Below are 15477 nucleotides of genomic sequence, written 5' to 3' on the forward strand. Positions count from 1 at the left end.
CTTCCTCGTCAGGATTTATCTCACAATGCCAAACATCCTTACAGCCATGATGTGGTATCTTTTATACGGGCCGTAAGCTCTGCACAGTCTCCTGCTGACATCAGATTAGACTATGTTTGCATTCTCTTTCTGATCTAGGTGACATCCTCATGCATTCTTGAATCTTAAATGCAGGACATGATTGTGCACTCCAGCTGCAGGTTCTGATCATTAAATCTTACATTTTACTTTTCCTAAACAACACGTCATCGACTCGCTGATACTTGTTGCAGGTCCTCCGCCTTATAAGATCACACGCAAACACTATTCATACCAGACTCCTACTCCTCATCCTGTCATTTACAAAAAAGGTATGACAGCAAACAATAGTGGTTTACAAGCTATACTGAGTAATAAGCACCACAAACCGCTTCAGACTGGCCTGAAATCACATGCAAACACCAAACCGCTGTGAGGCTCCTGCACTGTTTAAGATATTCATAGAAGTTCACATTCTGGAAGTAGTTTAACTGCAGCTGAGTCTTCAAAATGCAAACAACACAGTCATCAGATTAGAGTTTTTTCGAGAAAGCTCATTACTTAATTGCCATGTAAATGTGAAACTGGACGATTAGAGAAAAGTATTATAAAAAAGGTAACATTTTTTCACAATCGAATGCAGACTCTAAAGTACTACAACTTCACTCTTGACATGTTTTATATGAATATGAAATATACGACATCCATCAGCGCAGCTCACCTAAAATCATCAGATTTAAAGAAATGAATTACAGTTACTACATAAAAGAGAACACATCACTTCCTTCACAGAACAGAAACAGGGTCAGCGATTGAGAAACTCGATCTGTGAACAAATATTTGTGGTATGTTCTAGTATTACAGCTTTGCTTTGATGCTCAATTAGCACTTTGTCATACTAACCACGTTAAACAAAGGGAGACATCTTGCTATCGGACATGTTGTAAAAACAACATGTTAATGCCTGGATTATTGCCTATTGGTTTCCTTCTCAGTCTTTTCCTTACAGTTTTAATGACTCATCTTCCTCCTGTCCATATTCCTGCAATGTCAAGATTGTTGCTGCATTCACTTTAGTTCTAATGGAAGATTTGATGTGATCAGTCTGCCAAAGGTTATGTCCTAATATTTTGTAATATTTCTGCAATGACTATCTTTTGGGCAACATGACAGAGCAACACCATAACTATAAATAAATAATCTTCAAATATTTTGCACAGCATTAAAGGTCATTTACATTATACATACAATAACATTATGATTCATTACAAACATGTTACATTTATGCATTTTTGTCTTCAGCTTGTTCATTCGCTAATGGCTAAGCTGCTCCTACTGTCGCCATCACGAGTTGATTTTGTAATGTTAACAAGCATTGGTTGACTCAAGTTAAGCATAACCTCCTCTCTGCTCTGCTCCAATCTGTGTATTTTCATCTGAGGCTCACCCCACTCTTCAGCACAGAGTAAAGAGGGGGCAGAAGAGAAGAGAGAAGCAAATGGAGTCTGAGATTAAGATGTGCAGCAGTCCAGTGAAAGTAAACATCAGCCATCTTCCTCAGATTGCAGAAATAATAATAATAGGTTCATTACACTCCAAGAGGTCCTGACTCTGACCACTTGCACCAGAAAAATTAAATACAGAGCTAAAGATACAACTTTTTTTGTCCAGACAGCCAAAAAAAAAAAACAACAACATCCAGCAGTGTCATATAGTTTAAAAGATATTCAGGTCCAAATAATTATAAGATCCCGGCCAGCCAGAAAAAAACAACAACAAAGAGGTTTATAGGTCAAATATAACAAAGACCTGAGAAACAGAGGTTATTAATATAAAAAGGATGAGTGTGAGAGATCAAACACTGTAACATGTGCTAGTGTGGACAGATGACTCCCTACAAGCAGTACTCTCACACTGTCAGACTTGAAATGAGTGTGCAGCACGTCGTCTGTCTTTGTGTGTGTGTGTGTGTGTGTCAAGCTCTTGCGGTGCTGGTCTAGGCAGCAGCTCCTCGTTTGTAGTCTTCCAAACCACAGTGACGCGGCAGCAGGCCGTTTCCAAGGCGACGGCAACAATCGCGACAAGAGAGCTCAGACACTGGTTGGTTTTTTGCAGTTCTCCAGCAAAAATGTGCCAAATGAGGTTTAATGTGGGCTCTGAAGCTTGATGGCTTTAAGGTGCTGTACATGCACTTTGTGGATTTAATAACACACTGACACACACACAAACACATTAGGGAGTGTTGTTGAGTAATATAAAGAGCATGAGCCACGCTGAATAAAAGCAGCTCTACAGCAACAGACCTACACTAAATAGGAGGCCGGAGGTGACGTCACCAAACTCCACAGAGCAGCTCAGCTTATCAATAGGCAACACTTCAGAGGTGTACACCTGCATAAATGACAGGAGCGATGAATGTTCATAACTGTCCGCCATTTTGGATTTGGACTGAAGGAAAACAAAACACCATCTAGTGGCCACTGTCACCTAGAGACAATGTGAAACGGTTTCCTTGTGCAGAGGTTGTTCAACAATTTCACATCCTTCCTGCAAAGTAAACACTACCTAGTCTCGCAGTCCAGAAAAAAAGGGAATGCTTTCCAGGGGAGGAAACCATCTTCAGAGAGACAAGAGGCCAGCCACAATGACTATACAACTTCAGAGTTTCAGTTTAAGACAGTAGGGTATTCAAAATTAATTCACTCGTGGCATAGACCGAAGTCTGTTTCATTTATTCTACTTCTTTTCCTACTAAACAGATATAAATGGCAACTTACTTTACTGCTAACAGAGGTGAAACACAAAGACATTTTAATAATAATTTAATTCCAGTTGAGAGAATCGCCACAATCTTTAGATTAGCAAAGAAGGGAGAAAAGAAATGTTTGCATGAAATTCAGCTCCCATAAGTGACCATTAAAACAAGGGGTTTGGACAGCGCTAACATTTAAAGGGAACCGAGAGGAGGACAGTCTACAATACAGGAAGCAATTGTACTTTATTAGTCTTGTGCCACCATCCACTTTTATTTTACTTCCTCTGGGGGTGAACTGTACTAAAGGAAGGCACGGCCCTCAGACAGTTGGAGACAAGAGTCAATGGTACAAATGTGAATTAAGCATTAAGTTTATTGCTCCAAATACAAGAGAGCAAGGTTTGATTGGTAGGAATGTTTGGACCTTTGTTCCGCTTTTAATACTAGAAACAGCGCAGAGCTATTTACTTGCAGCCATGAAACTAAGTGGTACCAACTTTTTACTAGTCTTGAACTGAGAACCAATATGAAGAACAAGTTCAAGTAAAATATGTTTAAGGTGTTAGAATTCTGTTCATAATTCATTAGATGATGAAAATTAAACACTGATGCTGAAGATGGCAACTGGACTTCTTTCTTCTCCAAACTACACTGTACGAATAAGAAGAAGAATTATATACTGAGGCAATGATGTGGGACTATGTTGGCAATAGAGCGTATGTTTGTGACGCAGAATTTGATGCACAACTCATGTTTGAGTTAGACATGAAGAAGGAGAAAAGCAGAGAAGGAAAAATTAAACCAAAACCCCAAAGTGCCTGTCATCGCAGTAAATTATTTGCTGAATGTAGCCACCGTGAAACAACCAGAAATCGTCTTCATCGGTTGTCTCGCTACAACCTTTCCCTCGTTTACCATTCATCCATTGACTCCCTCAGTTTATATCATTCTATTTTATTATCACTTAACATACAAACAATGCACTCCTGATTCCAACATAGAAGCTGGCCTACTTACATCTTTTGGGAATGACTACTCTACAACAGTCAGCAACCCTGTCCCCAAATTTCCTGTAGGATTTCTTCAAGTAAGGGATGTTGATCAAGGTAAAGAAAGACGATCAGGATGAAGAAGTCAGAAAGTCATCTCATGAGGTTTGGCATTGTGTGAGAAGCGATCAGCTGAAAAGAGGGCAATAGAATCAGATATGACATCCAGAAGTGACAAGAATTGATGGCATTAACAGACAACAACTTAGAATGGTACTGTTAAACAGTGATAACTGAAGAAATATATCGGAACAGGTAACAGCTGAGCATCAGAACACCAGTAACGGTAAACGGAAAGATACACCCCTAAAGCCATCAAAAACACAATGAAACACAATTTAACTCTAGCTTCCTCAAGATCAACATTCATACAAGAGTTACATGCACTACCCTAGAATAATGCAACAGGAAACATGATAGCTGTGAGCCAACTCATGTTGCTGCTCAAAGAGTAACCAATACAACCAAGCCATCGTTTCACAAGCTCTGCCTTATTCTCTGGAGATTTGAGCTACCCCTGAAATTGTGACTCCACCACAGAAGTGAACGCCAACATATAACAGCGGGAAGTTGCAGCTTAGTCAAGACACAGATATGTGAATGTCCTACAGCCAAACAAGAACTGGTCCCAGTGACAGAAAAACAGTGGGGCAGACAGTAAATCATTGTTAACTGACTTCCATGAAGATCTAAATTTTTTATAGTTAATCTCGAGATTTCTGATTTTTAACATGCAGGGAGGATTGCAAGGTACAGTATATAAATCACTATTTTATGGGCATCATACAGTACTGTAAATAAACCCAGTGGCAAACAAAGTGTTTTTTAGACTCGATTTAAATATGCACAATACTATATTATAATAATTTACATATTTATCTTATTATACAAATGACCACTGGAGCAGTAACTAATGACCTCAGTAGCAGAAAAGCTCAAGATGTTATAGAGTGTTTCCAAACCTGCAAAAGCCATGAGACAATTAATATTGAGATCAGCTCAATTGAAATTGTAAACATAACTTTCCATGCTGTGGAAAAAGTGCCAAACGCTTGTCAGTCAGTCAAATGAACACAAATCATTTTAACACTGGGCTTTGCTGTGCATCAAAATAACATTTTATAGAAACAGGCAGGGAGGGCATTGCAGAGTAGCTTAGACAGCTACTGTGACCAGGGCAGAATCAATAACGGTCCTTTAATCTACATATTCAAACCAATCAAAGGCTACAAAAGGTTAGCGCCAGCACGGGGGGTCAGATTAAGTTATGCTTAGGAAGAACAGAGCTTTTTCTAGAATCGACCAATGTTTCTGAAGCATTTATTAAGCTGCCAGGTCCATAAAAATCATACAAGCACTAGTTTCTTGCACTCATTTACAGTCTATAGATGTTTCCTCAAACAGGGTGATGCAGCTCTGGTATCTACAAACCACAACAGTTGCAGATAAGTTGAAATGACCCCCAGGGGAAAATGAACGCCTGTTCCTTGAAGCAACAAGCAGCACTGACTCAGCCTATGTTCTAATAAAAGGCTGCGAGAAATTCTCTGAATTCCAGGGAAGCCTTCAAAGCACCATCAAAAGGAGGAGGGCATCCCTAACACCCCTCACCATCCTGCACAAAAAGAAGTATAAAAATGTAGATTTTGTTTCTTTTGGTTCTGACAATACTTGTGTACAGAGTATATTAAAAAAAAAAGAAAAAACATCTGTTTTAAAATGGTTTCATTTGAACTGGGACTACCTCAATCTAAATGTAGGGCAGAGCACCCAGCCCTCTGTTGGCCCCCTGGGGAGCAGGTCACATTTATTTAGCACATACGCACACAAATTGCAATTTGCCTAAAGAGCGTCTGGCATAAGAGGACGAGAAAAAAACCAATCATGTAGGAGCATACAGTATAAATGCATACCTACCCCCAGCATGCACCCACACCCTCTTCTCTATGTCTATCTAACAGGAATGGGGGAATGAGGGCAGCTTTGGGGCCCTAAGGCCGTCAGCTCCCTCGTGAATAACGAGCATTCAGAGAAGCAGACAGGCTGCTGCAACATGCAACACTTGAACCGTTGCGCAATTGAAAAACAGCAATGGAAGGCCTTTTGCATACGTTGTAATGGAGCTAGTGTGGATCACCATCTGTATAAAATGCGAATGTTGCCACTCATGCACTTTCAACAAGGCCTGTTAGATCAGATTGGGTTGTTGTGTCAAGTTGTTACTTCACGCATGTGGCACTTAAACAGACATTTCTCGTTTGCGCACTTCTGGCGTAATGCATTTGATTTCTGCACATCTGTACACGGAAAAAAACAGTAAGCCGGGGAAATCTCCCCACACATTAGCTCGCGCAGACACCAAACAGATTTAGGACTTGGTGGAGGGATTCCATGGACTGTCTAAGAAATGTTAAAAGGTCCCCCGTCCACAGTCCTGAAATTGCATATGTGAAAGGGGGCTCTACAAGGGTTGCCACAATCCAGGAGGAGGCCAGATCGTGCCAACACACAAACACAAGCGTCAGTGCACCGCTATGACCCAGTGTCACACTATGTCCCCCTATGAAAGGCAGATTGTGAGGGCTATTTCTGGAGGGTCTTAAAAGACTGTGGCTCTGCTCTTAGGCGATTGAGGAAGTGGCTGCCCACAGTCAGGCACTGCTGGCAGCATCACAGACACTCTCTCTCTTCATGCTCACACACTCAGTTTATCTAGTTTCAATATGAGAGGCTTCTGTTACCCTCATTTACATTCTTATACACAGTTTGCAACTGTGAGCACGGCATAAATTAGTCATTCGTCACGGCATTAATAAACGTAACATTAAGTCCCTACTACATCATGTCTGCAGCGCAGTTAGACTGAAGCAACCAGATTATACCCATTGAACTGACCTGTAGCAGAAGTTAGACAGAAAGGTTTGAGTGGCAGAGTTTTTGTGAAGACGAATGCGGCAGGACGACTGATTGACACAAGTGTAAACGTTACCTGCTTTGCATAGCATGACTTAAATATCTGACTAATAGCAACAGTCTCCCAAACCTGGCACTTATGTGAGTAGCCAGTACCCTGGCAACCTTTAGTTTCACTTTTCCTCGCTACAGCTGAGGAGGAGCAAGAGGAGGGGCCTGCTGAAGAAGCAAACTGGAGAGATGAATACACAATCACATAACGGCAGCGACTATACAGCTTCTGCCTGACTGATCGAGCCTCCTACCTCTAAAGTGGTCTAAAAGAATACGTGGAGCATCTATTAAAAGAAAATGTAAAATAACAGTTATTAGTTTTCATCAGTGTCAAATCTTTGCCAAACTGGTGATAAAACTGGTGCTATAAGTGATACGTGAAACTCACAAGCAGCCAACAACTTAACACCACAATCACTGCAACAGCACTGAGTCAGTCCCGTACTTTGAGCTGCTGGATGCTTTTGGTTTGTTTACAATACCATGCTTTTTAGTGCTTTTAAGTCTTATAAACGTCTTGTTAGCGGCGACTCTACAATGAACACAATCTGACTTCAGTACACAACTGACTCACATGCAGCCTCAGTGGGTCCCTGTGTGCAACTCCTCCTTGTCCTCACATGCAAGTGGTTCCAGTTTGACTGAAAGGAGAGGCTGGAGCACAGTAAGTGGACGGCGGAGCTGTCGCTCCAGTTAGAAAAGGAGACGGCCACATTCTGTATTAAGCAACAACCAGCACCCTAAAACAGTCACAGAGATGGAGCTATTCACAATGCGACTGTGTGAGGTGACGCACACAAACCAAACAAGCCCCTTGCCTGGTTCAGCCATGCACAGGGGGACAATTTAACATCTTTCACTAGACATAAATGTCCCCTCGGGTCCCCTCCTCTGTTTCCTGTTTGGGACTAGGACTATGTATCTAATTGGCTCCAGGAGAGGGAACCGCTGTCAAAACAGTGACATGCTGTGGAGTTTGCTCAAGAGACCCTGGCCTGTGAGGACCACACCCCAGCATCTAGGGAGTCTTCCCAGTCCACGGGTAGCCATTGTGGCTCAAAATAGGCTCCTTTGATAGCATACTTGTGATTTTGATTGAGAACAATGTGAGCAATCCAACACCTTAGAGACAATCAGACATGAATAGCAAAAAGCCTGAGATTTGTGGGGTTTAGGAACAGTAAAACTATCTGGCTACTGTAAATTGCAAAAACAACATCATAAAATTCCCAATTAAGACACCAACAAGGTGAGTTTATCAATCCTGAAAATCTGTCACTGCCCACACTTGTAAAGAATGTTCCACCGACAATGACAACCTGCAACTAGTCTCGCACACACGCATACACACAAAAACACTGTCACACTCATGCACACACACAGGATGCACAGACACAAGAGGAAACTCTACTGTGCTGCAGAATTCCTGGTATTCTTATGACCGAAGACTGTTTTCAAGCCTGGTCCACAGCCAAGCATTTTCTTTACGATCATTCAGTTCCAGAGAAGCATAGTTGGAGAAGTTTAAACGTCAATACAATGACAAAACTACAGTACATGCAGACAATGATTATTAACTTGAGAGGGCGCTTTCAGGAGAAACAAGCTCAAATGCAATAGCTACGATCGCTTTTAAAGTCTAAAGAAGTGTGGGGGATAAGACAAAGCTTGTAGAGCGCTTTTAGAGCACCTACAAGCATTAACTGTGCGAACGACTGCTGATGCAATGGCAGGAGGATGTAGACAGTTGATGCAGGCTTGTCAGAGGATCCAGTGGTGATGGAGATGAGTATAATGATTGGCATAAGCTGATAGTAGCGCCAGCTTTACAAAGTGCCCTATCCCAGCAGTACCGAGTGAAGTTACTGTAAACAGGGAAGAGGCCGTTATGGGACCCCAACAACCATCATCACCCTTAATTGTTTCGCTTTACAAGACATGGAGGTCTTGATCCATTAAAGCTTTTGTGGCTTTTGCGTCTGGCTCCCAGATGCTTTTTACAGGCCTCAGCTCTCCCTTGCATTCACACAGGGCAGAACAGGAAGCCTTTCTGCAGACTTTGCAGTGTCCACGTTCTAACATCCTGTGTTCAACCTCTCCACCTACGAACACAAGATGCGACGAATGCATTTGCATAATTCTGAAATGCGACGGCAGGTAGCTTCAGCATCATCAAGATGAAAGCCAGTTATCCGCCTGCGTCCAACCAAAGAGCACTTGTCATGTTACACTTTGCCTCCTTTGAATAAATCATGAGCGAAAATCTACTCAGACTAAATAACTCGACCATGCTACGAGCCGCCATGCTTCCAGCGGACAGCCGGGTTGAATATTGCATGATTAAACGGGCCATTATAGTGAAAAGATCTAGGCCAAGGCACAGGCTGGAGGGAGGGGGACTCAGATAACGGTCCCAGCAACACAAGAAAAACTGAGCTCCGGTCCGAGGGGACTCAGGGAGGGGCAAAGCCATCTGGGTTAATCCACACACAAACAAAACAATCACCAACTCTGCCGGCAATCGGGCGTCGATTTCCAATGCTTTAAATCACGATTGGACTCCGAAGTCCAAGCGGAAATTGCAGACAGGGTTTTCGTGGTCTGATTCCCCCCAAGTAACTGGTGAGGACCCTGCAGACACAACACTGACAAGTCGCTGTAAAACAAATGCTGCACGAAAGTCTAATTAAAATAAAAGAATAGCACCAAAAATATTTGTCAACAAAAGATAGGTGAAGAGCATGAAAAACTGGAGAACAAATCCGTAGTAGTTCACAGCCCTCCCTGTCCTCCCCTCAGAGCTACTTCGGCTAACGTTAGCTCTTAGCAAATGAAGTTAGCCTAACTTTGTTGTGAACATAACGAGGCTATTTGTTTTTCTATAGTTAAAACACTACTGGACGCTGGGCTCTTAAATGGAACTATTCGTTCACTGTGCTCCGTTACCACAAATGCCGGAGCACCGGCTGACAGGCTAGCGTTTAAGTACACTAATCCCATGAGGCCTGCGGGTCCCCGGCCTAAAGTTGACAGCTAGCTGCAAAATGACAGCGCCTCGCGCCGGTGCTGTGCGCGGCAGCCGGCCTGTCCCCGCCTCCTGTTTACCGACAGCTAATAAATGCCTTGAAGCTAGCAGGGAAGCTAACTCCTGCACCCACCTCGTTTGTCGAGGTCGTAGCCGACCACTACGAAGTAGTCGGCGAGCCGGGCCATGGTCGCGGCTCACGGCGTTGGGCCTTTCTCGTTAAATCCCCTCTTCCTTTCGCCGTCGCTAGTCCATTTACGTCCTCCAGGCGACAGACGCGTCACGGGCGACAGTAGCATCCTTCCAGCTGTACCCCGCCGCCATACTGTCAGTGTGCCTTGCCCTGACAGCGGAGAGGCGCGAGCCTGCGCAGTGAGGGACTTCCAGGGAGGGGCTGCGAGGCTGGAATGTCCCATGAAGAGGAGCCCCGGTCCGCTCTGGGACCGATCGTCTGACCAGAACCTCTGGTAGGACCAACGCCATCACCTCAACGCGAGGCGTTAGAGCTTCCAAGGAAATCTTCACTGAAAACTACCCGTAAAAGGATCTGATCTAATTTAATGGCGGATGCAAGAGCAACTGGGGTAATCCATTGGAGAAGCAGCATAGTCAACATACAGAGGATGATCAAACGTCATCACTTCAGTTATTTTACAGCCTTGATGTTTTTTTTTAAACTCTTTTAGCCAGAAAAGAAAAGCAGAGACAATCATACACACAGAAAATGTTCAGAATAAAGTCAGTTAAGTTTTATTTACAAAGTTAACCCATATAATACGCATCATTCTGTTGTTCAAGCTTCTCAGTCACAAGATATTTTAAGGAATATGTCAATCAATAGATGAATCCATAATTGATCTAGTTACCTAAATAGCTAAGATGCATTCAGTTCACTAATGGATCGAGTCATTTCTCCTCATGTTGAAGGCGATGATCGTACCTTCCCCTTCTTACTCAGGCAGGGGCTGTTATTTGTGCATGTACTTTGATTGTGCTTCAGAAAGGGAAGTAGTTACATTTATTAAAGCTGTAAATGTTCAACCATAAAATGATCCGACTGCTTAAACAAGATGTTAATTAAAACTCTGTCTCTGGTGGTGATGAGGGAGTTTTGGTCAGGATTTATTGTTTCATATGTTGTGTCATGTGTACTAGAATTGTTGGGTGTTATAGTCACACGGCCACAGTTGCACTTCCCCTCACATCCCCTTAGTTAACAGAATCTTTTTTTTTTTACTTTAGAAACATATCATAAGACAGTTGTTGTTGATGTTGTTTCCCTGCTTCCCTGTTGTTGATCTCCCACAGATTTTCCTTTCTGACAATCATCATTCTGTTGAGGCATTTAGTTAGTGAGCAGAGATACTGAAGTGTGGCTGATGACGAGTTGGTGGGATGTGAGGAAGAACGTGAGGGCTGACATCCATGTGGCCTGTCCTTGGCTGAATCCAAACACTTCCTGTGCTGCGACCTTTAACCTAAAGTTTATCACTTTCCGCCTGAAAACAGCCCTGAACATGAGATGTCACGCTTTTTCTGTAAGAGCTTTGTTTTTACAACACTTAGTGACAACTTGCCTCCCACTTGTTTCACAGTTCCGCCTGTCGACGGCCGGGGCTTCTGACGAACAGAGGCCCCGAGGTAGCAGGAGATTAGCACGTGTCCCAAGGCAGGTTTTGAACCGCTTTCAGGAAGTTACATGGAGGTCACAGCTGGGGTTTAGATTCGTACAGTCGACGTAGCCTTGAATCACGCTACCTTGACAGTTTGCCAGAGGAAGAGGCAGCAGGTCCAGATAAGACACAAGATGAGAAGAACTCTGTAGATGAGAGAACTAAAACTTCCACAAAGGGACACACGGGCTTAATTTAATCACTTTTAAATTACCCTTCCACACGTTGCACCTTTGCCACTCTCTATGTTGGTTGACTTAGCCTAGATAACACAAGATAACAAAAGCAGAGTCCATACAAACCAACTGCGTTTGAAACAAAGGGCAGCGCGACCCAGGACAACTTGACAGCAGCACCACCGACCGTCACATTGGTCAATTTGACCCCACCAGCTCCTGCACTGACATTCACAGAAGCTGCTACTTTTGAACCACAATCGTAATCACTTTGGGCTTTCTGCAAAACCTCACGCCACATGATGATGATGATGTGTACAAATTTACATGGAGGGTAAAGGGGAGGGGAGTGGAGGGACCCCCCTCCCCCTGTTTCTTTGGGTGTTGTAAGACCTCAGTGTAGTAGCGAGGGCCTCAGGAGGCCACCTTGTCCAGCCTAAAATAGCCACACACCTTTTAGAAACACTTGATTCGAGGTGGTGGGAATGGCATCGATCCTTTATTCTCTTCTAGTCCTCCTTCATCGTCTGACGCACAAAGCGGGCGACGCACCTGTTCCATTATCAATTGTCCGTCATTCACACATGCAGCCTAATCTGAGCACGAAGCCAGTCTCTGCAGGATGCCACCACCGCGTGACTTCCTGCAGACTAACCAACACACAGGAAGCGGTTTGAAGGGTTTCTTTGCACATCGCTGCTCGTCGCAGGGCTTTTCCAGCAGCCGATTTCCCTTCAGCGCAGGTGAAGCATCGAGCGTGAAGGGTTTTGCATTCGTTTAGGGCTGAAGAGAGACGGAAATGATTTTCCTAGATAATAGCGTTCTTTTTCTCTCTTTGCTTTTTGTAAAATGCTTGCTGTAATTTGAGTCCCTTTGTTTTTGCATAAGCAAAACAATGTGGTTCAAAAAAACTGCAGTAGATGTGGATTTGTAGCAAATGTGCTTTCACCCAAAACAACCAGAAAGGATGACAGATAAGCTGAAAATAGATGCAGTGTCATAAAGACAGTGAGACGACTCCACAATCATGCAGAGTGTGTAGCAGCAAAACCTCTGAGAGCAATAAAGGAGAAAAAAAAACACATTTTTTCGTTTGAGTTTAAATTTTTTAGATTGACCTATTTCATCTTGTGCCCATTATAATCTGAAAGCAAAAGTAGACACCTACTTTGATGACTTGAGTTGATGAGAATGTAAAGAGACACGTCACGATGGATGCGATGGGGGGGGGGGTCAGCATCCATAGCTCTTTTTTGGCAAAAGTATCTTTATAATATGTTTTTTTGTAGGTGACGTGATTGATTTTATTGTGATAATACTTCCTGTAAAGACTCTGAGCTGTTTACTTAAATTGATTGATTTGATCATTCAAAAGTTCATCCCTAATGTTCTGCGTGGCCTTGCGGTCACAGTGTCCTTTGCAGACTTGTCAAGTTCCTCACACTAATCTGGGAAATCCATTGTTTTAGAATCAAGTTCATAAAAAACAGTTGCACAAACTCAACATTAAAGCTCCAAGCTTTCGCTTTTCCTATTAGTTGCTGGGAGCTTCTGTCCTTTGCCTCCTTCTTTCCCACACTGACATCCAATCTCTCGTTTGTCCACTCAACTGGCAGAAAACACAGTCAGACAAACCCAGTTGTACACAATCTCAAATAAACACTGAAAAAAGCAAGCGGGTGATAAGAGTTGGAGGACGTATCAGTCTGGTCCTCGTGGGAAGCATAGAAGCACGTTCACCCTCAGATTGAGCTGCACGTTCATGCCGATGTGGCATTAGCCTCACTAGGGGGCAGCAATTATTAGACTTACACTTTGAGAATGGACCTCTCCCCAAATTGGCCATAAACAAAGTATACATACATTATACTCATTATACTTATTATATTCACATTAATATCACAGTCACACACAGGAAACTTGTTTTACTGCCCGTGCCCATAATTTATTTGTCCAAGGAGGCAGGAGGAAGAAAAAGGGTGGTTACTAAGGTGTGGTCTATTTAGCTGGAATCAAAAAAACAAACAAAACTACATTATGAGCAGAGAATCTCTCTAAGGGCAACAAAATATTAAAAATTCTCTTTCTGAGAAGCAGAAAGCAGGACCCAGATGGAGCCAGATGTCCACTTTAAACCTGCAGGTGCAGTGTGTTTGCATAGACAGTCCTTCAGCTCACCAGGCGCTGCGCTGGGACGTCTCATTTCAGAATCAGGACACTTCAAGATGCTGTTTGCGGACTTCAAAAAAACCCTCTCCCATAAACACACTTTGGCATAAATGTGAACAAACTCAAACCTTGAACGGAGACAAACTGTGTTGTGTTCTGTTACTGCTGCGTCAGCGTGAACCTGTATACAATCATTTTTAAACAGAAATGTTCTTACAGTTTTATAATTATTATTACTATTACCACTGAGCTCAGTCGTTGGACAAATTGACAGTGTTACTATCACATGAATGAAGCACATCGTGATTAAAATGAATCGGTTCCTCACGCACCATCAAAGGTGAAATGCACCACTGGTGCATTTCTTCCTGTGTGAGTGGGTGTTTAAGGGAAATTCCTGAGCATTTTTCTTTGTAAATGAAAGTGTTTTCTACCTACATTAAAAGGAATCTGTGATTAATTTACTGATGAAAACCAAAACCAACGTGTTTTTTTATCTCATGGCTGACAGCTCATCACTGGAACTGCTGCTGAACACGACCGACTGCACGAACAGCATCTAGCAATCATCCAGTCTGCCTTAAAATGAACGTTATACATGAGAGAGTTCACTTCACTGTGGGCTGTTTGCACCGCTTTAAGCATCCATGCGGAGATTCACATGAGCATAAACAGGATCGGGAACATGATGGAGTAGTGGCCCGTGTGCTCTTGATCAGTCCATTCTGTCCCCAGAACTTTTCCGTTTTTTGTCTCAAAACCCAATCAAAGGCAGATCAAAGATAGAGGCTCCTTTAAAACCCGCCCTGTGGCGCACAGGCCGGCTCCACTGAGGCACTGACTCACTAATTGCCACCTAAAACAAAAGCAAAGCCCAAAGATCAAACTGAGCGCGACAGCCTCAAAGCATCACTGGCTGCTGGAGCAGGCCAAAGAAACCATTACATAAATCCAAACCAGCGAGGAAGTGACCTGCTTCCTCCACGAGTCTGAGTGAAGCTCACTCGTGTTGGGAAATATTATGAATCATCGCGCCATCGTCGTCCGGTCAATAGACACTGATGTTGATAGTGGCTGAAGGTTGCTGATGGAACAAGCATATAAATGAATTTAGCCAACAAGGTCAAAGGTGACAATGAGAATTACTTCCAAATCGAAATTCCAAATTATTATAGTAAAACTAGATTTGAAGCTGCATGGGAGAGGATGAAGGAAAGCTGAGGTCAAAGTCTGAAAGGGCGAGGGTGAGAATTTGGCAAACACCACAAACGATTATATCATAGGAAATACCCTTCACCTAACTCATTTAGAACTAGTTACATAGAACTATTATAAAAAAGTGAATGGGAGTGTGTGGATTATTTTCAAGGGCTGTAACGTTCTGCCGTTTTGCCTCTGGTCCAAGAAGTGAACACACCTAAAGGTTTGGGCTGCATAATACGCATGCTCGGTTTCATCTGACCGGGGTATTTGTCTGCCACAGATGAAAACATGCTGAATTGTCTGAAACGCCTCTGATTAGGGTTCGGCCGGGGTTCTACCAGCACCTGAAGTGTGAACACACTGCAGAAACAAGGGGAACGGCCAAACGTGGACCTCTGCAAGTCTCCAGCTTCATCATTTTGTTACAGTCTGTATCAGTCAA

General features: G+C 43.1%; 1 protein-coding gene across 5 annotated transcripts in view; it reads right to left on the minus strand.

The window, feature by feature from the left end:
• The window catches only part of sbf1 (SET binding factor 1), a 36571-nt gene extending 26228 nt beyond the window's left edge, over nt 1–10343 (minus strand). For 2 of the 5 annotated variants that reach the window (XM_055511561.1, XM_029161627.3), the window contains exon 1: nt 9948–10343. In XM_055511561.1, coding sequence (XP_055367536.1) covers nt 9948–10002 — 55 coding nt within the window. In that variant the 5' untranslated portion in view covers nt 10003–10343. The remainder of the gene's footprint in view (nt 1–9947) is intronic. The other 3 variants (XM_029161629.3, XM_029161630.3, XM_029161631.3) reach the window with 3 other exon arrangements.
• Nucleotides 10344–15477: the final 5134 nt, after the last annotated feature.

The sequence above is a fragment of the Betta splendens genome, chromosome 9 (assembly GCF_900634795.4).
Source record: "Betta splendens chromosome 9, fBetSpl5.4, whole genome shotgun sequence".
NCBI classification, from domain to species: domain Eukaryota; kingdom Metazoa; phylum Chordata; class Actinopteri; order Anabantiformes; family Osphronemidae; genus Betta; species Betta splendens.